This window comes from Leptodactylus fuscus, chromosome 6 (assembly GCF_031893055.1).
Source record: "Leptodactylus fuscus isolate aLepFus1 chromosome 6, aLepFus1.hap2, whole genome shotgun sequence".
NCBI lineage: Eukaryota > Metazoa > Chordata > Amphibia > Anura > Leptodactylidae > Leptodactylus > Leptodactylus fuscus.
The window spans coordinates 95,518,695-95,542,249 of NC_134270.1; the positions used below are offsets into that span (position 1 = coordinate 95,518,695).

At 41.7% G+C, this 23,555-nt stretch overlaps 1 protein-coding gene across 1 annotated transcript in view; it reads right to left on the bottom strand.

The window, feature by feature from the left end:
* ATP9A (ATPase phospholipid transporting 9A (putative)) overlaps window positions 1-23,555 on the bottom strand; it is a 104,642-nt gene that overhangs the window by 31,202 nt on the left and 49,885 nt on the right. Inside the window, exons 9-15 of the mRNA XM_075276838.1 lie at window positions 21,633-21,708; window positions 19,291-19,367; window positions 14,854-15,014; window positions 13,827-13,969; window positions 13,510-13,622; window positions 8,559-8,765; window positions 4,029-4,190 (exon numbers count right to left, since the gene is read on the bottom strand). Coding sequence (XP_075132939.1) covers window positions 4,029-4,190; window positions 8,559-8,765; window positions 13,510-13,622; window positions 13,827-13,969; window positions 14,854-15,014; window positions 19,291-19,367; window positions 21,633-21,708 — 939 coding nt within the window. The remainder of the gene's footprint in view (window positions 1-4,028; window positions 4,191-8,558; window positions 8,766-13,509; window positions 13,623-13,826; window positions 13,970-14,853; window positions 15,015-19,290; window positions 19,368-21,632; window positions 21,709-23,555) is intronic.

Genomic DNA, 23,555 nt, shown 5'->3' on the forward strand with positions numbered 1-23,555 from the left:
AGCGTGCCATACTTACTAGTCTTGTCCATTATCTAGACACCTAAAGAGGTGACAGACTGACCACAGTAACCACTTATTGGTTGGTTTATTTTGCACACAAATTATGGTGCATATTGGCACATTTTAAGTTCCATCTTTTTCCTGCTAAGCCATGCCTCCCTTTCATGTATGGTGCAAAAAGTGTCTAAACCCATAAATGTGGTGTAGGACAAGTGTGCCAATGTCTGGCACTTTTTGCTCACACTAGGTAGAAACCTCCGTTCAGGTTTCTGTTCTTCAGGTCCACTGGGTTTTCTGAAAACAATATTTTTATCCATTGACGGCAAAGTTGCAGAACATCTACCATCTTTCACAACCTCTACTAGTGCAGTCCACGACCTTCACATGCCTTGACTTTTGCCAAAATAAAAACAAGGGTCTGTTCACACTTCCATTTACTGGGGATAAATATATTTTTTCTACAACCATGTAATTTTCCCTGCACTAACAAATTTACATGCATACAAAGAATGACAATAATAATAACCATAGTTGTCATTACAGTAAATAGTGGGTGTTATCGGCTACTATGGCTCTGGAATATTCCTATGTAACTGCTGTGCAATGTTCGCTGTTGATGGATTGTTCTATAACTCTATTTGAGTCGGGTGTGCAGCAATCTATTTGCAGGCAGCAAATAGATTAGAAACAACGTTGTTCAGACATATAAGACCGATATTCAGTATCACAACTTTGAGCAAAAATATCATCTATTGGAGGGCATTTGACCTCCAGGACTGTGTCAGTCAGCCTTAGGAAGAGGACAAGGTATTCCCCTCATTACATTACACAGACTGTCGTGTAGCTTAGGCAAGGTACTCAGGGCAGCGGGGGGGGGGGGAGGGGGACCAAAAAACTTGTTGCGCTTGTCTCTCTGTCGTTTGACTATAATGGGGTTTGTTGGTTGTTTGCCTATCTCAAACTGAAAGCAGTGGGGAGAAAAGTCCTTAATTCAGGATTTTTCTCTGCTGATATTTGTCTGTTTCTGTGACGAGTCATGGCGATTGGTCTCAGAACTGCTAGATGTATTTTATTTTGGATGCTATAGTGTACTTTGATGCATATTAAAGATTTTATTATTTGGAATGTCTTTATATATATCTCTATCTTATAGAAATGAATTTCTGTCTGTCTGTCTGTTCTTTATGCGCGACCAAACGACTGGACCAATCTTTAACAAATTTGGCACACAGATACTTCAGGTGTCCCGGAAGGTTTAAGACGAGAACCCAACTCACTCGAATGTACTGTTCCAGAGATACAGCTTTCCCAAAACCCTGACCCCACATTAGCCAAAACAAACCTGCAAGTACCGGTATTTCACTCATATTTCAACTGCCATACACACGGTCACTCCACATGTACAATCCAACACTGATATCCAAGCCGAAAGATTAGATACGCGCGTCTGCACACATTTCCAAAAGGCAAAGGATTAGATACGCGCGTCTGCACACAGTTCCACATGCCAGAGGATTAGATACACGTGTCTGCACACAGTTCTACACACTAGAGGAATAGATGTGTGCGTTTGCACAAAGTAACACACGCCAACAGATTAGATATGCGCGTCTGCACAAAGTTTCACATGCCAGAGGATTAGATACATGCATCTGCACAAAGTACCATACGCTGGAGGATTAGATACGCACATCTGCACACAGTTCTACATGCCAGAGGATTAGATATAGATACGCGCATCTTCACACAGTACCACATGCTGGCTGGAGGATTAGATATGTGCATATGCACACAGTACCACAAGCCGAAGGATTAGATATGCATGCCTTCGCACAAATATCACATGCCAGATGAATGGATACGCGCCACTGCACACAATATCACACGCCGGAGGATTAGATACACGCCACTACACACAATACCACATGCTGGAGGATTAGATACGTGCATCTGCACACAATGGAAGATTAAATACGCACGTCTGCACACAATACCACACGGGGAGGGTTACATATACGCGTCTGCACACAGTACCACATGCCAGAGGATTAAATACGCATGTCAGGACACAGTACCCCATGTGGGAGGATTAGATACGCGCATCTTTACATAGTACACACGCTGGAGGATTATATACACAAGTCAGCACACAGTAACACATGCTGTAAGATTAGATATGTGCGTCTGCACACAGTTCCACATGCCGGAGGATTAGATACATGCATCTGCCCACAGTTCCACATGCCAAAGGATTAAATACGAGCATCTGCACACAGTATCACACGCCAGAGGAATAGATTTTGCGTTTTCACACAATACCGCACGCCGTTCGAGGGATTAGATATGTACATCTGCACACAGTACCACATGCTAGAGGATTAGATACGCACCACTGCACACAGTTCCACATGCCACAGGATTAGCTATGCACAAGTGCACACAATACCACATGCTGGAGGATTGGGTACGCACCAATGCACACATTTACACATGCCACAGGATTAGATACGTGTATCTACACACAATTCCACATGACGGAGGATTAGCTATGCGCTTCTTCACACAGTTTTACACGCCAGAGGATTAGATACGTGCATCTATACACAGTTACACAAGTCACAGGATTAGATACACACGTCTTTACACAATACCACATGTTGCAGAATTAGATACGTGCGTCTATACACAGTTACACATGCCAAAGGATTAGATATGTACGTCTGTACACACTTCCACATACCGAGGGATTAGATACGTATGTCTTTACACAATACCACACGATGGAGGATACGCGTCACTGCACACAATAGCACACGCCCAAAGATTAGATACACGCGTTTTTACACAATTCCACACGCCAGAGGGTTAGATACGCACCACTGCACACAATACTACACGCCAGAGGATTAGATACACAGCTCTGCACAGAGTAACACATATTAGAGTTTTACTCCAGGTTTCCATAGCAACCCAGCCATTTTTCTTCACTGCCTTATGTCAGCTTTAAAGGGGCAGGGCGCTGTGGATGACACTGTTACACAAGGTCACATACACACAGCTTTACTCCAGGTCTCCAACAACCGATCGCAGGTTTTTCACTGATATCCGAATTGAGATGCTTATGGAAACATACAAACGATATACAAAATACACCATTGCAAAACTGGACAATTCATATGGGACCACTACACAAATAAAAAATTAAATATACCCGTACGAAGCCGGGTCCACCTGCTAATATATTATAATTATTATTATAATAATATATTTATATGTCAGTGATTTGTGTCTAATACACAGGAACTTCCTGCAGTAATATTCATGTTTCCCTGGGGCAACCATCAGGAACAAACGGTCACACAAACATTTGCTCAGTAAATGTGGTTATCCGCGGGTTTGCTTTGGTGCTGCCTATAACCAATCCTAAGGGTAACTTCAAACAGACAATAACAGACAGTAAAGGGTGAGCCACAGCTTTCTGGGGATGATCTGTGCTCTCTGTCCTTAACGGGTTTAACTTTCTCCTTAACTGGTTTGTGAAATCCATGGCACAGGTTACCACTGAAAGCAATGATACAGGGAATTAGACTGGAAACAAATATAAAATCCTTAACTGTGAATATAATAAATTTAGTACTTTTTTTCAGCCTCTAAACAATGGGGCAGACAAACTGATAGGCATGTTTGGTACATAGTGTTGAGGCGTTGACCATACCTTTTAATTTATACAAGTTGTAAAAAGCGCTTAAATAAACGTGATAAATGTGGTGCAAGGCATTAGACTGTTTCAGAACGAATTACACAGGAAGTTTGATGCATTTTGCTTAGAAATCTGCACAATGTTCCTATTTGCTAACAGCAAACAGAAAACAAAGATTGGAAAAAAGTTAAAGAAACAGAACAAAATTATGTAAGGGCGTTGCAAATCATTCTTCCTGCAATTATCAACCCATATTTACAGAAGATCTCCTATAAATAAACTGTATATACTGTAGTGAAGTACAGTCCCTCCATAACAGAGTACCCACCCGTACAATGATGCCCATTCTTTTGCTTTCATAGGTAAATGGGAAGATTTGCAGAATGGTGAAGTTCATGATTTGGCCACCAGGTGTCCTCAGCTGCATTGAAGACTGATCTCTTCCAACCAGTGTCAGCCCAACACTCTCAGTCCATTGTACCAGGGCCACCTATGAGCAGGAAAGGTGAAAGGTCAAAACTATGGAGTCAGCAAGGTGATACACAGCAAGAGACAATGCAGCTTTATGACCACAACAATGACTGACTGTTCTTGTTGATAAGCAGCTGCTATCTACACATGGTAACATTTTTTTGCACCAGATTTCATACAAGCTACATATAACTTTGTATCCACATAATGAGGCTAATTTCACAGGAAGAATAATTAGCTTTTTCTTCAATGTCCTCCTAGTGAAATACATGATCTCATAAGAAAATCTATTGGAAAGGTTTCGTGAAGACAACCTCTTTAACTTAACTTGAAGCAGATCACCATGGATCTGGCTACAGTGATCAGCGGCTGCAAGGAAAATGTAACATTATATGGAGGGTCTGCCATGTATTACACCTTCAACTGGGTCATAGTGAGACCCCTTGTTTAAGTGGCTCTGGCTTATAATTCTTGCTTCCCAATGTCAATATTTAATAGCACTTGGCAATGTTTACAGCTTATTCATGTAAAACGATAAAACTACCATTTGTGAAAACTGTAATAATGACAATCCCAAATCTATTTATGATCCTCCACCCGTTACATAGTTATTTGTAACCTATTATTTTATTCCTCCTTTAGTGTCCTAACAATTTATTACACCCTCCATTTGTTTAATGCCATCTCAACATAATTCCTTTAGATTAAAAGGATGGAGTTCAATTAAAGAATAGTTTATATTCTCCACTTCCTTCCTGAGCCTGAAAACAATGCAGATGTGTATACAGGATAGAGAAAGGCAATTAATGCCACATGTTTCAAGTAAATACATTCTGAGAAATCCAGGAAACGCTTCACATGTCCCAATAAATTTCTCACCTCATTCTTATTGCACGCTCCCCCAAGTCACAAATGTGGGGAATAATATTTGATTAATCATTTGCCTTATGATTGAAGCCATATCTTTATATTGTGAACTGTAGGGAGGCCAGAGTCCAAAACTTCTATTTTGTTCCACTAAACTGATAACCTGTGTTTAATTTAATGATGGTTGACATTTAACCTTTGGAGAGTATACCTGCTGCAGATACACAGAACTGCCACTAGAGGGGGCTCACACATAAGTCTATCACTGTTTAAATGTCTTTGTAATGAGAATATTAAAGATGGCTTGTAATTCTGTGGCTGTCAAGATCATACACTAATCAAATAACATAACATGAACATGTATAATCATATTAGAATATGGCTGTTGATAAGGATATGAAGCAGATATAGCTATAGCCACAAATATAAAAGATATATTATGTGTGCTAAAATATAGTTCTGGACATTAGCACACAAATATACAATTACAACAACCATGAACGGGATCTTGTCAACACAAGCTTATGCATCAGTGTTTTAGCATCTTAAACCAACCTGCCCGACATGAGCACCTGCACAGCCATATTGTACTGACCTTCATTTCACTAACGAAACGTACTACACATGCCCAGGGGCACCAGAGGGGAGGGCAATGAGAGCCGAGGCTGTGCTCAAGTTTTCAGATGCAATTTCTGAAACCTGAACCAAGTGAGGATCATAAAAGGAGTACAAATTTAGGATAGGTTGACATGGTTGACATTTGATGCTTCCTTTCCTCTTTCTTTCACTCTGCTCCTGGTTTTGGCTTCAAAAATTGTAGGTGAAAACCTGAACATGTGAGCCCACCCTAAAGCTGGTGATGCTCATTAGATTAGACTCCCATCCCTCATCTGAAATGAACTGTGGTTGGTTGGTTAGTCGTACGTACAGCCGACTGACCAAAAACAAACAATTGTGAACCTTTCAAGAAACCTTCGACCACCCCAGACACTGAAAATTCATAGATGACAGTAAGTCGATGTTAATAAAAAGCTGAAAACACGAAATGGTGTGGAGTTTGTGGGTATGTATTATAGAACAGATACATGCCCACAATACAAGAATACAGGTCTGTCAGTCTAGTCCATACACAACAGATCACAGCTGAAAAAAGTCCAACACAACAGATTTAGTTAGTTGATAGTTGGCTGTGTGGGATGAAGCTTTGTAGGTTTATGTACAACCAACCATTAGCAGACAGTCCAATATCAGACACTACAGCAGTCTAAAATCTAATGTGTGTGACCAGCTGTCCAGGGGGTTTCCTGTGAATAGAACCAGATTTAAATTTGTAGATAATCTAAAGTTAAATATTTTTGCAAGTATAAAGAATTTTGCAGAGTTTTAAAGATTTTTCCTGGCCATCTCAGAGGTGATAATCTTTTGTCTCGATTGGCTTGTCATTAGATATATCCATGGATGCAGAAATATTTATACGGTCAGGGACTCAGTCCTGACTTTCTTATTGAGCACAGGTTATCTTCTCATGTATGTAGTATTGATGCCTCACAACCCGGCCACAAAAAGGAAATGACAAACACCAGACCGTAGAAAGTGCCTGCGTTGATGGTTGTATCCACTGGCAACAAATCAAGACCCTAAGATGGTTAGAGAAAATTTTTAAAACGCTCCTAAACTTGTAATTATTTCTGCAAGAACTTTAATGGTCAACAAATTTAAATATAGTTAACCCTTTGAGGTCTGATTTTAATTTCATTTTACTTTATTTTTTAGGAACCCCTGGGTGAACAGACCTGGCTGTAAGCAGTTTTAGGACACTAATCCACCCATGGATTCCCTTTTACTTTAATTTACAGGAAACCCACAGAAACTTTCTGAATATGTCATTAATATATAAACAGAGGGTTATTAATAATGAAGTTTGATAATTCTCTTCCTGCCAGAGACAAGCAATGTCCATAAGAAGGGCTAAGATGAAATCCCAGAGTAAATGAGATTCCTTGGGTGGAATAACACAGCAGCTGGTTAACTGAGTACTTGAGTTCCTTATCTTCCATCTATTTGTATCCGTTTACTGTAGCAGCGACTGCTCTGCCCAGGGGGCTGTAACAGATAGCCCAGGACAGGGGCTTCTCAGAGGAAACAAATTTAGGAAATCCTGCCTTCTGTCTCAGGAAATGAATTTTATGCCAACTGGTAAAAATTTGAGGGTAAGGAGATACAGAATAAACAATTTTGTACTTAATTCAGAATCTCACCTTCCTGGATATGGTAATAGACAAGCAGTGGCAGACTTCAGACAGATACTTACAGATAAGTAATGCTACAAGGCGACTTCCAGGAGAATTTATAATGCAGAACATAAACAGTCCGCGTAGGAAACAATGAAAGCTACAGGTGCGGAGGTCTATCTTACAACTCATGGACCCCAGTGCAAAATCTGTAAATGGGCCCCTACCTACCTTGCGCCATTTAAAATAATGATGAATTTTATGTGGCAGAGGAACCTTTGGGGCCCCCTCGGGGTCCTGGGCCCGAATGTTACCGCTTTTAATAGGTTTTCCTTGGAAGACCACCTATCACCCCCCTTCCACTGAATACATATATATTTTAGTAAATACTTCATAGTATAACAACTCAGTTTCATCTTATTTTATAACACTTCATTATGTTATCCCTCTGTTATTGCTTCAAGAAATATATTCCAGTGACAGCTGGGTGATACATAGTCTGACACGGTCCAATAAAAGCTAAAAGTGTTAAACTGCAGGGACATACCCCTTTAACAAGACAAATAGTAACACCCAGTTTACAACTGATCCATACATTTCCAGCACAAATAACAAAGAAATGGCACAGCACAGAGCTTTAAGGAAAAAAGATGTTCCACAAAACTCTAACGCTAGGCTTATACTAGTGTAACCTGTCCGTTGTTCTGGTCCATCACAGGACCAGAGAACTGGACCACTAAAATAGTGATTACATAACCCAAAAGACACCACTGACTATAAGGGTGGCTTAAAAAGTCATGCATGCACAACTTTTTTCGTCTACCCATTTCAGCTAGGCATTGCAACAGCGTCTCCACCACAAATGTGAATGTAGCCTTAAAAAAGGTGCTATAGAAATGTACTTCATGAGGAATACAAATTTTACCAAAATAGACATCTCAGGCAACGTGATAAGTCATCTTTAAAGCCAGGTTTCAAAATCTGCAAAGGTAACAAATTCAGGCAAGTAATCTGTCAAATTTTTAAAAGACATTCCACCTTTTTATGGGTATATTTATCTATAGCTAATAACAAATGGCAGATGCAGGATTAGACTGAAGGTGAAGTTCAGGACCACTGATCAAAGGTTCTTCACAATTATGAAAAATGACTTTCCCATCTGAGATGTTATACAGCTTTTGGGTAACAACGCAGATGCTTATTGTGTGTCTTGTCTACAATACAATAGTCTGTTCTGTCTTTCTTTAAATACTTTAATAAAAATCATTGAAACAGAAAAGAGACTTTACCTCATCAGGGCTGGACGCCTGGTAAACCCGACAGGAATCTTCGAATTGCCGCTCTGCCTCGGCCTGGTCTGTCACACCATTAGACTCATAGGAGGGGGTGACATTATGGCAAAGGGCAATCCCTTTCACAGCTTCATAAACACGGCTGCTCATTGTCTTCCTTACTTTTGTAGTGGTGCCTTTCTGCGGTGGAGGATCCTGAGATGGCTGAAGAGAGGTCAATATAAAAACAGTTATGACAGGGTAGGCCAGTATAAAGGATACACACCTAAAATTAACCAGCAATTCAGAAAGCCATGAGTGCCACAAAATTACTCTACAATAACATGTAGCCAGCGCCGCACCTCCCATGAGGCGACCTGAAGCGAGCGCTTCAGGCGGCGCTATGTCAGGACCCCAGGGAGGGCGGCATTTTTGATTATCTAAGCCAGTCCAGGACAAGCTGTCCTGGACTGGATTAGCACCGAGCGGTGGTTTGGGGAGCCCACTGGAGCAGCGCTCCTCCAGCAGCCTCCCCTCACGCTCAGGCAGAGAGCAGGTCTTCTCTGTGCCTGCTCTCTGCCTGCGAATGGCGCTAAGCCCCGCCCCTCGATCCGCCACGCCCCCTTTGCTCCGCCCCCTCCACCGGGGTGGGGGGGCGCGGCTTTCTGTAGTTCGCCTCGGGCGGCGAAAGGGGTAGGTTCACCCCTGCCGGCAGGTAACTGCCTAGTTAAAAAGAAAAAAAGAAAGCTTGAAAAAAGTCAATCCGCTTTTGAAAAGCCTTTAATATAAAGATGCCCTGCAGTGCTAGAGTACAAAATTTTGCTGGTAACATGGCCAGTAATGAGAAATAGCCTGGAAAGAATTTTAATAGCCTGGAAATAATTTTGTGTGAAGTTATGTCCCATTTTTATTTTTATTTTTTTTTTTTTTGTGTTGTTCCAATACACACAAAAATTAAACATGTGTATAACAAAATATGTATAATTGGAATAATTCTCTGGGGAAAAATACTTCATTTTCTGGAAAAATTTCAAGGGAACAAATACAGCCATGACTGTGACTACTCCAAAGTACATGCCATGATTAGAAAAAGGGTAACAATGTTTTGAACTTTTGACTCTCAGGCTCCATATCTCACCATCCACTACAGCTACATAGTTACATACACTACATGAGACTACCATCATTTTATAGACGATCATCTTGGCTATCTCATACATAAATTTTACTTGTAACTATTTAGCATATGATTAGTTATGCAGATTCTTGTCATATATTCTTACTGTTTTGCTCCTAAAAATCTAAATTTTATTTTTTATCATTTTGTTAGCATTTTATAAATTCATTTTCGGCTTTCAACACTGCCTGAATCCTTCTGGGAATGGTCTCGATCATATTCAAGCATGTTTCGACCAAAATCTAAGGCCAGGTCTCTTCTACACGTTCCCAAAGTTGGTGCATACTGGTCGACTCACCTGAGTATGAATAGAGCTTTTTCTTTAACTCTACCCACAAGTGTTCGATTGGCTTGAGGTCTAGGTAGCACCTCTACTTTATTGTCATTGAACCATTTCTTTGCTAATCTCGATGTATGCGTCGTGTCCTGCTGGAAAACTAGGTCATCCTTTTCATACCCATAGTATTCGAATGTATGAAATAACTCATCTTGTAGGATACTTGCATATAGCTCAGCACTGAGACCACTATTGTTCCTCGTTAAGTATCTAATGTTTGGCTGTGAAACAACCCCATGTTATCAGGTTTCCTCGACCGAACGTGACAGTTCCTTCAGCTTTTCAATACGTTAGCCCCCTTTCCCTTGTTTCTTCCAGAATCATTTGAACACATCAGAGCCCAGCTTATTGTCTTTCATCTCATCACTCCAAATAACCCGTGTCCAATCTTCTACTGTTAATTTTTCGTACTTTTTGCAAAGTCGAGCAATTGACATTGAAGTCGAGGCTTCTTCACCTATTTTCAGGCAACCATTCCAGACTTGTGTAACGTGCATGCATGGTGCTTGCATGGACATCAGTGATTTCACTATTATGAGAAAAATGTGCAAATCTGTTTCCCAAAATGTAAATAGGGAAACAGTGACTCTGTTTGCTGCCCTCTAGGGGTAGCTCCCTTTAACATCATGCCCGACTTTCCAACAAGAAAGGCTTAGAGGTCAGCAGACAGAGGCACTGTTTCCCTATTTACATCTTGGGAAACAGATTTGCATAATTTTCCCATAATCCCCCCCCCCCCAGTGGAGCTAAAATGGCTTTTTGTAAGACTCCACAAGCCTGAGAGGGTGGTCTCTCCTTAGGGAGTGACATTATCCCCATAACCTGGTCTAGAAGTCTCTCACCTCTTCCAAGTCAGTTTTCCCTACACTGTGCTGAAGAGATCTAACCAGATCAAAACAGCGCTGTCCACAGCTGGGATAATGACTTGGCAAAATCCCGCATCATTGCAGTAAAGGCTTGTTGGAAAGTCGGGCATGATGTTCAAGGGAGCTACCCCTAAAGGGCAGCAAACAGAGGCACTGCCTCCCTATACACATCTTGGGAAACAGATTTGCATATTTTTCTCATAATCTCCACAGTGTAACTAAAATAGTTTTTTGTAAGACTCCACACGCCTGAGAAGGTGGTCTCTCCTTAGGTAGTGACATTATCCCCATTCACTATTATGAGGCATACAATCCACCTCCACTGCCTTGTTTGTCCCTTCAGAACGTATAGACCTTGTGAGGAGTCAACTTGTTGACTCTGATATTTTGCCTGGACATCCACCTCTTGGCTTTCGAATGGATGCACAGTCTCCATTTTGTATTCTTCCAACTGTCTTGGCACTCACATGATGCAGTTTGGAAATTTTCTAAGCAGAAAGACCGCTATGGATGAGCTCGTTGATGCTGTTACTCTTTTCTTTGGAAATCTTTTTCATGGCTGATCCTCAATATGAACCAGTGATCTTTAACTTGGGAACCAACCTAATAACATACTGAACTATTAAGGAATATGAGAACAGGTTGTAATTTGTAATATACAAGAAGAAAAAGATTTTTCCAGTATCAGGAGCAAAACAGTAAGGGTGGGTTCACTCTACCGTAGGTGTCCAACAGCGAATGTCTGTAGCTAATGTCCACGCAAGATTTTAGCAATGGACACTAGCTGTGTCCGTTTACAATTTCCATTAATTTAAATGGGATATTATGTTGTGTTCTTTAGTGTCCGTGTGTGTCCTTAAGTGTCCGTTTACAACAATGTCTGATTTTTCAAGTGGACAGAAAAATCCTACATGCAGCATAACATAATATAACAACATAATATCCCATTTAAATTTATGGAAATTGTAAACGCACACGGTAGCGTGAACCCAGCCTTACAATGCAGTTACATGAAAAGAATCTTCATAACTAATCCTAAGCTAAATAGTTACAAGTCAAATTTATGTATGAGATAGCCAAGATGATTGTCTATAAAATGATGGTAGTCTCACGTTCCAAGCTGTAGTGAATGGTGAGATATGGGGTCTGAAAGTCAAAAGTTCTAAATATTGTCACCACCCTTATAACTACACCCAGGTACATAATGTGTCACTCTCTCAGTATTGATAAACCCCATTAGTAATGAAAAATAACCTGGAATTATTCACTGTCTCACTTATTAGTAGTGACTGTACATGATATATCTGCGTTCGGTATTCGGTGTGGCACCTCCCTAATATTATCAGTAACTGATTTGATGATACCCACAACAGCAAGTGGGTATCTGATTTCTCCCTTTAGACTGGCCTCCTATACAGATTAATCCCTGAACCAAACATTTTTCTCACAACACTGGTTGTTAAAGGGCCAAACAATACAAAGATATCTGCACCAATCTATATGGTTTCTTGCCTTTTATTTATTGTATCATAAAATAAAAATACTAAAATTAGTGTTTTATAGTAAATTACGTAGAATTTGCTACAGTATACAGACTTGCAAACAACGTCTTTGACACTGTTGATACATGTGCCGCTATTAACCAATGGTTTGTAAATTGTTTGGTTGATATTCAGGAATAAAACACAAATTCACATGACTATGAAAGAAATGACTCTGTGGCGGCAGGAGCTGGATCAAATGTTCATAATAAAGCTGTCAGGTTATACGCTGCATTAGAAACACATTGTGTGAGCGAGTGACCCTCCAGTCAGGAGCCAAGCAGCCCTTTATGGATATGATTAATGGAAATGTAAAGCAGATGTTGAATGTTGAACTATCCAACGCGTTTCTGTGAGATATGTTTGACTATTTTTAGTTTTTGCCTCCAAACTCCTGGAGTAATTAGACAATTACTTAATTAGGCTGGTCATGCAGCGGACACAGGGCTGTGCTTCCTGATCTGTTAACCTCTGGTGTCAGGAGGAGCACAAAAAAGTTTCACTTCCAGGTCAAAAGGTGACTGAATGGAAATAGTAATGGAAGCTATGAATCAGATCTACAGTGGAAGGAAATGCTTCTCATTACACATAACAGAATCAGCCTCTTAATTCACTTGTCAACAGCTGAACAAAATTGGGGGGTCCAAGATGGCGCATGTGTAATAAGCAGCACTTCTCTCCCAGGTTACTCATAAATCTCATTCTCTTTGTGTCCTGTTATCCACTACCTTTCATGTGAACGATTACAGCATTTATCATACAGTGCACTCACAGGCAGGCCACACGGCTTAACTGCGGCTCATGTGCTGACGCCATTGAAACCATATATAACACAGAAAAGTCATATCGCAGCACTTGACACAAAGCTTCTCACATTTATGGTGTGCACACACCACAAGCTTTCAGACCACAAGAGCTCCCAATTCGTAACACAATCTCATGTGTTGATAACCTGAATTCTTACACCAGGCAACGCAAGCAGTGGGTACAAAGCTGGCTCAGGTCTACATTGCTGTATATTATAATGACATTCTTCAATACGACATACCTGTGTGTATACACTGAATATGTGACTCTGCACTTCATCCATTGAATCCACTCCATAGGCCACAGTACCCAGGTGAAGACGTTTAAAGACCATCTCATTCTGGGTCAGGGTCCCTACAAAATACAGCATTACAATAATATCACGGTTCATAGGCTAGACAGGGAATTCTAAGTAAAATATAACATCTCTCGCTTCTCTCCTGCACCATTACTGCCCTCTGTTACCTGTAGTACAGTAATACTTTCATTTACAGTCTAGCTTACATTTCTCTTTCTCCACCCATTTGTAGAAATCTCCCCGATGATACTGGCTCTCACCCGTTTTATCAGTCAATAAGTAGGAGATTCGTCCAAGCTGCTCCGGGATTGTACTAGATCGGACTACTGTTCCTGGGATCTTGGGGTCTCTGCGGATCATCCAACTGTATACAATTTTCCCCATGTCCAGATTCACCCGCAAGCTGCATGATGGAGAATTTGAAGAGTTAATGGACACTGCAGTCTCTGTATCAGTGCTCTTCAACCTGTGGCTTTCTAGCAGTTACAGAACTACAACATCTTGTTTTAGCAGTTGCATGGCAAAGACCACTGTTTCGATAAGGAACCTCATTTCACTTTGGCATTTCCTATATCATTCAATAACCTAATACCCTGCTACCCTAAAATGATCCTTTAGGTTCTGTTCACATTTGTGCCAATGAATCATAGAAGTGCAAGATACCATACATCACCTATTGCTAAACACCAATGGTGCCCAAATAGACTATAAAGTGGTCCATTGGGCTTTTTTTATGGGGCCAAGCATTTTTGGCCAGATCTATGATGGACACTGTTAATGAAGGTTCCAACACAGATATGGACACACCGATAAATTATAGGCTTTTTCTAGTTGTATGTAGGTCTAGCTGAATCACAGCATATTGCTAGTTCGTCAGCTTTCGAATATATTTAGCTTTCTAATTTCACACAAAAGATCAAGATCGTTGCTTGCTGTCAGTGACTGAATCTTGCTGGACTATTTGCCTGTAGAAATACCGCCATATATACAGGAATAAACTGATAGGGGAATTAAATGTGGTTGGAATGTTTTCGGTCATTTAGGCCTAAATTATCAAACAGATGTACGGTTGGGGTAGGGGCTTACTTTAAGTAATTGCAACATTATATATACCCCAAAAAGCCATTGGACAGCTAATTAATGTCAGGACGACATTAGTCTAAAAAGTACATCACAATGAGATAACTCTTTACTGTGTATACTGTTCTGTGTATTTTGAGCATTTCACATGTGTTGTAAAATATAAGAGGACAGCAAATGACATTCTTCATAACTGTAACCACTTACCTTATGGGAATGATATTAGAAAAGAGGAGCAGAAAGCGGAGGATCTGCAGATACCAGCGACCAGCAAAATGCTGTAGAGTCACCATGACCAGAGAAACAACCACCAGGGCACTGAATAAGATCTTTGTCAGACAGTTCACTTCCAGGTCAAAGAGGCCAATCTGCAGGACAGAATGGAAAGACTGTAACAACCATATTTGATTCTGTGAACAACTAAAAGTTCAAAGAGTTATCCATAGTATTGGACTGGAATGCGTATGGCCCACCGATAGAATTCATTATGGTACCCAGTGATATAACTACCAGGATAGCTGCGGTCACAAGGCCCAGGACATTAGTGGGGCTTGGCGGGCCCCCTATGTTTTTTTTGTTTGTTTTTGTTTTTTTAAACAGGTTGCTACCTGCTGGAGTAACCCCAGCAGGTAACGGGCCCTATTTACTTACCAATCACCTCTCCTGCTCACAGGAAGTGGAGGCGGCTGTGATCAGGAGCAGGGATCGGTAAGTGAGATACTGCTATCATTATACCAAAGTATAATGATTGGAAGCCCAGGGAATGTGAAGTAACATAAAAGACACTGTTATTTACCTGTCCTGCGCTCTGGCAGGCTTCAGGCCTATTTGATGATGTGCCAGACATCATGTGGACCGGGCCTGCGTCATTATGCGTCGCAACACAGGCCAGGCTCATGTGATGTCTTATCCATCATTGAACATGGCCAAAATCAGTGGAGAGTGTGCCGAAGCCCAGGAGAGGTAAGTAACATTTGTGTTTATGTATGTATCCTGCCCTGGGTCTCCGATCATTATACTCTGGGGTGGGGAGAGGAGGATGGGTCAGTCAGGGACAAGGGGGGTCCCCCCATGTCAAATGTTCACCTTAGGGCCCAGCCATTCCTAATAATGGTGCACACTATACAGCTACATGCAAATATTAATTGACACTCATTTGCAAATTCCTAAAAAGTCACCAGTAGAAATGTATTTTTCAGTAGTATCTTGCAGTCTAGTGCTTCCTCTGACTGTTTTTTTTCTAGGGTCCTGTCAGTAGTCCACTAGCTGACTTTTGCCTTGAACTAGGGCCCTCTTATCTCTGTGAGTCCAAACAGCAGCAGAAAAATTCTACAAGATGATTGGGTCCTCTGCAGTTTGACTAAAAAACTGAGGATGGAGTCAGAGACTCCATCGGTTTCAATTTAAAAAATGGGGTCCACAGGGCCCAGTGTATACCAGCTGATTTAGTGGTCTGCCTCTCTTACTGTGAACCTAGTGTTACTTTTTACTTTGAAGTCATCTCAACCACCCAGTGTGTCTACAGTATATAAAAATAAACTGAGTAATTTTTTTAGATTATCTGCCCAATATATTATACTGAATCCTTGTATGTTTGAGATGCAATATAATAGTGTACTAAGTCATGCCAGGGTGAGCTGGGGGCCCATCTGCTGCAGATGCCCTACAGGGAATTCACCCGATAGGCCATACATTTAGAGTGTAGTGGCTGGTTTAGGTACTGCAGCAGGAGCTCATAGACTACCAGTGGGACAGAAATTAATTGTACAGTGAAAGCGAAGTTTTAAGTTACCACATTATACAAACTGCTGCTCTTTCCTCTTCTTTTCCCCTTTCCCTATTTTGTTCATCTACTCTAATAATAGGCCATCAATTTTAGAAAGGTAAATAAACATTCTGAACATTTTTGCAAATATGAATATTTTCAGATTTCAAAGATTTTTTTTCTATCCATATTAGTGATAGCTGTTTTTGTTTTTATTGATTGCCAAAAGATACAGGGGCACAGGAAAAAGGAACTTTCTTTGGTCTGGCACTTGTCAGAAACACAGTCACAATTTTATTATGGCTGGATTATTATTATTATTATTATTATTAGTTCTTCATTTCAATGACAGGAAAACAGTAGGAGGCTGACAGTAAGAGAATGAAAAGCTGCCGACTCTGATTCTGCGCTATACCCTCTCACACTATGACACTGTGCTTAGTCAGTTTGTACTGCAGCAGTAGGAGAGAGAATAAAAAACAAAAAAAGAACACGGAACCAACAATCACCAACATGTCCTGAAGCTGAAAAAGAATGAAAACAGCTCGGGCAGGAACAACAGTAAAAACAAGTGTGATATCTATGTCCCCCAGTGAATAAAATGAGAAAAAGTATTTTACAGAGTACAAAAATCCCATTTTCTCACTTATTTCACTGGGGAGGGGGACACAGCACTATATGTCCCGCCATGGATGTCCTAAAGTAGTCCAACAGGATGGGAATTACATGGCCATGCGAACAACCTAGTTCACAGCTGCTCACAGAACCTTACGACTCAACCTGGCAACGGCAGAGGCCACACAATGGATCTAATAAAGCTTAGAGAAAGTGTGGATAGAGGCCCAGGTGATAGCCTAGCAGACCTGGGCAGCAGAAGTCTGATGCCGAACAGCACAGGAGGCTCCGACAGCTCTCGTGCAGTGAGCAGTCATGCAGAAGGGCAGAGCCCTACACTTAAGCCGATAGGCCTCCTTGATTGCAGGCCTGAGCCCTCAGGAGATAGAAGCCTTGGAAGCAGGCAGGTGCTTGTGAGGGCCCTCTGGGAAGACGAATAAAGCATCTAAAAGGATGGAAAGGGTCAGTGTGAGACAAATAGACCCAAAGCACCCGGACGACATGCAGACAGTGAAGAGAACACTGGATTGCTAGGGGGTCTGGTCAGTAAGAGGGCAAGTACCATAAGCAGAAAGGATGGTGGTGGATGAAGGACGACCTTTTCCTGGTGGAGAACCAGAGAGGCTGCTGGGACAGGGCAGCCAACTCAGAGACCATGCGAATGGAGGCAATGGCCATCAGGATGGCGACCTTCCAGGACAGAAGGCGAAGAGGGATATTCCGCAAAGGCTCCAAGGGTGAGCCTAAAGTACCACAAGGAAAAAAGTTAAGATCCCATGGTTCCACAGTAGGGGGTAGCACAGTGTGCCACTCCCCTTAGGAAAGTCTACACCTGAGGCCAGTCCAGGGCCTTCTGAAAAAGAAGGGAGGGCAGAGACCTGTCCTTTAAGAGAAGAAAGACTAAGACCTTGATCCAGAGCGAACTGGAGAAAAGCCAGGATGAGCCTGGGAAGAGGATCTACCATGTGCAATGGTAGATCTCGGCTGACTGGAGTTTCCGGACCTTCAGCATCATCTAGATAACAGGCTCCAAAAACCCACAACACCTCAGAACCTCTGCTTCAATAACACACTGATAAGCGCAGCTTAAGTAATGTGGGGTGGAACAACGTTCCTTGAGACAGAAGGTCAACCTGCAGAAGAAGAAGCCAAGGAGTGTCCGCCAGCAGAAACATGAAAGCCGCATACCAGGCCTGGTGGATCCAATCTGGAGCCACCAGGATGGCTGGGACCCCTTGGTCTAGAGCTTCTTGAGAAACTGAGGGAGAAGAGGAAGATGAGGGAACAGGTACAAAAGGCAGAAGGCCAACAAGGGAATCACAAGAGCGTCAGCAGTGATGATTCAAGGGTCAGGGACCCGATCACATAGCAGGGGACCTTGTTGTTCAGGTAGGGGGGCCAGAATCTCAGATTCCAGGAGAAAAGATTTGACCTGGTACATATAAAGGATCATGCCCAGGATTTCTATGTGCCTAAAAAGCACAAGGCAGGGCTTTTATTAGCTAATAAGCCAGTGAAATCAGTGAAGGGTTCTAAGGTGATTCTCAAGCTGGTCAGAATGTACATCCTGCAGGGAGCTTGCACCCAGAAGATATCCAAGTATAAAATCATGGCAATCCTCTGGAACAAAGGATGGCCAGAAGAGATGCCATCACCTGAAAAAAAACTTGGGGAAGTGAGCATTGTGCAAGTTGATGATGGGGAATAAGACACTGGTCTTCAAGGAAGCCACCACCGCCTGCAGGAGCTTCATGCTCACCTGTCTGGCATCTTCAGGTGCACAGGGTTACCCACACTATGGACCTCACACATTGGTGTGAGGTCACTAGCAATCTGTCCGCCTATACAGTGAGTGGGGAGCAGAGCATTGTGCCCACAGGGGGTGCTGCTAGTGTGGCGTACATACTGAAGACTACCCTGTACCTGAAGGAAAAGAAAAATAAAAACTATGTAAAACAGAAAGACCTGAGTCAGGTCGTGTCTGCCTCCTGTGGATACTAGGTTAAAACTGAATAAGCACAGTGTCTGTGAGAGTTATAGACCAGAGGCAGAGCAAACATCTTTCTATTCTCCTAGTGGTTGGATCTACACCCACAATGCTGTGTCCCCAGTGAAATAAGCAAGAAAAGTGATTTAATGGTGAGAGCACAATGCAACTGCTGACTACACCTACAAATTTCCCATGAACACACAGAGCCCAAACACAATATATTTCATATTAATAAATAACCTCTTTACTTTATTTTTTCCCCCTAAATCTGTACCTTACTACGTGGATTTGAGGCATTCATCACACTGCGCTGTTCCCGACCAGTATAAATAACCACTCCGACCACCGTACCTGGAGCAGAGGACAAAGCATTTACAAAGCAGGACAAAGCAGAAAAAAAAGGAAGAAACTTTTTTATGGCGTTAATGTGTGCTGATGTGTTGCATTTTTGGTGCAAGGGCTTCTCTTTTGTCAAAGATGTGCCACATTCCCCTGTTCATCGATTGCCATTTTCTGCGAATATGGGCAGAGTGGGAAGGGGATACCTTGGCCCGACATATTTATTATAACTCACACCAGTTTTCTGTCGCGAGTTATACAGGAAACATATGCCACTCCCTGACTGCCATAAATTTCATTCTAGCGCACATGTATGCACTTGCTTTATTAAGAGTCGGGATAACACACCTTGAAGCTGTGAGCAATATAGGACAGGTTTTTTGCTGGAAAACAGCAGATGACTTGTTACAGTGTCTCAGTGTAGGCAAGAGCTTGGCTACCTGCATGGAAAGAATTTTTGCTGCTCCTGGCCCCCTACATGGATCCATGGTAAAACATGGACGTGTGTATGGGGCCTTAGGACATACAAGGTCAGTGTGCAAGCTGTTAAATATGTCTATCACAGTGACACTGATCACATTTGTAAACACACAGAAGCTTGCCTACATTGATAGACATTGATAGACATTAACTTCCAAGGCCTCTTGCAAGGTCGGGCATGATGCTAAAGGGAGCAGCCATTATTGGGTTATTTCACTGGAATCCTGTCATAAGACAAGCTTGCACATTCCAGTGAGTGCCCTCTATTGGTTTGCAATACTGAGGCAGCAAACTGTCTTCCTAATTACATCATGGAAGGCAGATTTGCATATTCTTCCCATAGTTCAGTTATGTGAAAAGAAATCTATTAGGAGGGGTTTCCAGACTCTTAATATAAAGCAAGAAGAAATAGCAAGCAGAGTTGTAGAAAGAAATTAACGTAGAAAGAAAATTGCGGTACATTTATCAATCCAAGTTCGACACTTTTCTTTCTACATTTGAGCCAAAATTCATAGTGCACAGTATTTATGGCATATTTCTGAACAGTGCGCACCAGAAAGAAAGTAAAAATACAACAAGCTAGATACTTGTAAAAATTGTGCACCAGAAAGAAAATAAAATAATTTACGACATGTTTAGGGCTCGTTCACAAGTGGGGGGGGGCGGATTTTGACCATATATTGACTTGGGGAGCCAAGTCAAAATATGGTCAAAACCTGCCTGCCAAGATGTCGCGGTCGCGGCTTCCCCCAACCCGGGGTCGACTCAAATGAATGGGCCGACGCCGGAGGTCGCGGCTGCCAGGCGGAAGCCGTGGCTTAGCGAGCCGCAGAATCTGCCTGAAGAAGGGGCAGCTCGCTTCTTTTTTTCCCGCTATCGGCACTTGCCGATAGCGGAAAAAAGAACGCTAGTGGTCTCCATAGACCACCATTGTAAAGGGGCGGATCATGACGTGGATTCCGCTGTCAAAATCCACCCCTTTGGCCCCATGTGAACTAGCCCTTATGAAACAGAAAAGAACGAATATGACGCAGATTTCCTGTGCAAAATAGACTAAGGTTAAAAATGGTGTAATGAATGACTATTTACTTGCGCCATAAATTCCAGTCGTGCGCCACATATTTGTCCTCTCAAAAAGCAAGAGATTATTTGAGTCTGCTTAAGTTATGCCAAGAATTGTAGGGTCTTTGATGAGTGCGCCAAATATTTGTCCCTTACAGCCTGCAAGTTAAAAGATTTTTGTCTACAGATTTTGTCTATATGTTTTGCGCCAAATATTTGTCTCATGGCGAGTTGGAATTTTGTAGCTTCTAGAAACACAACATATTTATGAAGGTCAGTACATCAACTTCATAAATATGTCTAAAACTACGAGTGAGAATCGACAATTCAACAGTATTGATAAATGTGCCCCAATGAGTCTGCTATTTAAGATACCCCAAACTGTTTTCCTACACTGAGCTCCAGCGCTTGAGTTATACTGTGCGACTTCCCTGGCACACGCACAGAAAGAGTCATTAGAATTGTCTGATGTCCTAAGCTTTGTTTCCTGGCACATGAAAAATGAAGTGTCTCCATGTCACAGATGACATTAGCATCATTTATACAACGCCCCGGGGTGACTGCATGTCAGTTCTGCTCTTGTGGTGTCACAAACGGAAGAGAAAAATACCAAAAATGACTAATTTGAGGAGTAATTTTCTCAATGACAGACTCAATTATTATCAATTACAGACAAATTAATGAGGGATTAAATTGTTAACATGCATTTCTGAAGTCGAGAATGTTTATCTTTACCAGAAGCAATGACTGTGCTGGCCCACAACGTGTTCTCGATACTTAAACTTTCGTTTATTGGGGGGTCACTGTCCTCCTGTGTGACAAAGCAAAGAAAAAATAGTGAGTATACCGGGGAATTTATCAATGTATTTATATTTATGCCAGTCTTTTGAATTGTTATATTTGTAAAATCCCTGAATGACTTTATGACATATGCAAATGTGTCATGTGGGTGGAGATTCAACGTTAATAATAATAAAGTTGAGCTCATGTATTAGAAAAAGAAAAGTAGGAAAAACGTCAATGGAAGAGAGTTTGAAAACATTGCCAGGTCCAAGACAGTGCCATAGCCTTCATCAGGGTGTCCAGTAATACTAGAGAAGAGACTGGGGGCCTGAGGGGTAGTATTAATTCATTTCCCCCAGTGGGATACTGCAATGAATGGCTGACTTTCACTTTTAGATGAGTAGCTGACCAAGCCTGCCAGCCGCATTAGAACAATGAATGTCATAGGAAAATGCTAGTGTTTCCTTTATAGAGACTTACCAGAAATGACATTTATCACTTATCCACAGGGTAGGCCATAAATGTGAGATCACGGGAGACCTCACTGCTGGGATCCCTCTGATCACTTTGGTCCTGAGTACAATGTTATTCATCAGGGCACATTCACACTCTAGAGAACTAGGCTGCTTCAGTCAGCCACATTATTGACTACCCACTGTGCCAACTTCTCCTCACGGAGATTGTACAACAAGGACTTTTTACATGGTCAAATGGAACAAAAGACAGAAATATTTGTGGTTAAAAGTCAAAACTTGACTTTAGTTTGTGGATTGTATACTTGACATTGTGCCCTTAGACTTTCATTTATCTCTACAGCAACTAGAGGGGCACTGCTGTGATACCCAAGTAAAAGTAAAGCTTTCACTTTCTACCATATCTTCATCTGTCTGCAGATTTGTTTTTGGCCTTTGCATACTGAGAGGTCATCACAGAGATAATAAGACTAACACACCTATCATCTCAGCAACTTAGGACACAGATGCCCTTGGCATGAAGCAGTCATACCCCATTGGAATGGTCAATGTATGTTTATAACACACACAGAAAAATAAATTGGGACACATTGAATTTAGGAGTTTCCTTCCTTCCTGAGCTTGCTAGTCTCGGTGAGGTAAGTGGCTGGATTATGGATCTGGGACTTCAGAGTTACTACAGGTCCACTCCTGTACTCCAGTCCTGGTCTCCTGATACCCCCAGGTGTGCACAGCCTTTATTAAGAGTGGAAACACCCAGAGAGAGGTATGTGCTGGTACAACACCACGAGCTGCTAAGCCTCTAGAGGCCACAGGGACACAAAAGCTAACTAGAGGACAAACTAGGACTGCACCAAACCTTCAACTATTTTTTGTGTATCTGGAACTAAGGGCAGTTTATGTTACCATTTTTATCTGTAGCGCAGTCTGTATTTTTTTCCGGACATCACTCTCCAAGCTTGGAGTAGTTACAGGCACAACTTGCTGCATTGTCATCACTCCTCTAAGCACTGCTATTTGCTCCATTAGTAAGTGATTTGTCTCTTGACTGTGGCAAATTGGTCTCTACCAACTGTTTAACCAGCTCGTCCATGGACGAGTGTCTTTTCTTATTGTTGTAGCAGCCGTCACCACTTAGAAGCTTTACATCATGCACACTGTTGTCCCTAGCAATGGTTTATGCCCACATTCTCTACCATATGTAAATATGGGACCTTCTGGTTAGTCTGGTCTCCAACAATACAGGCACATATTGGCATAAATAGCGGTTCAATACACATTTATTGGGCACAGTTCACATGGCATATATGTACACACACACCAAAAAATTAGATATAGTATTTTGGGGATATTTACACACACACATACATATTAACTACAAACATACACACACATATACATG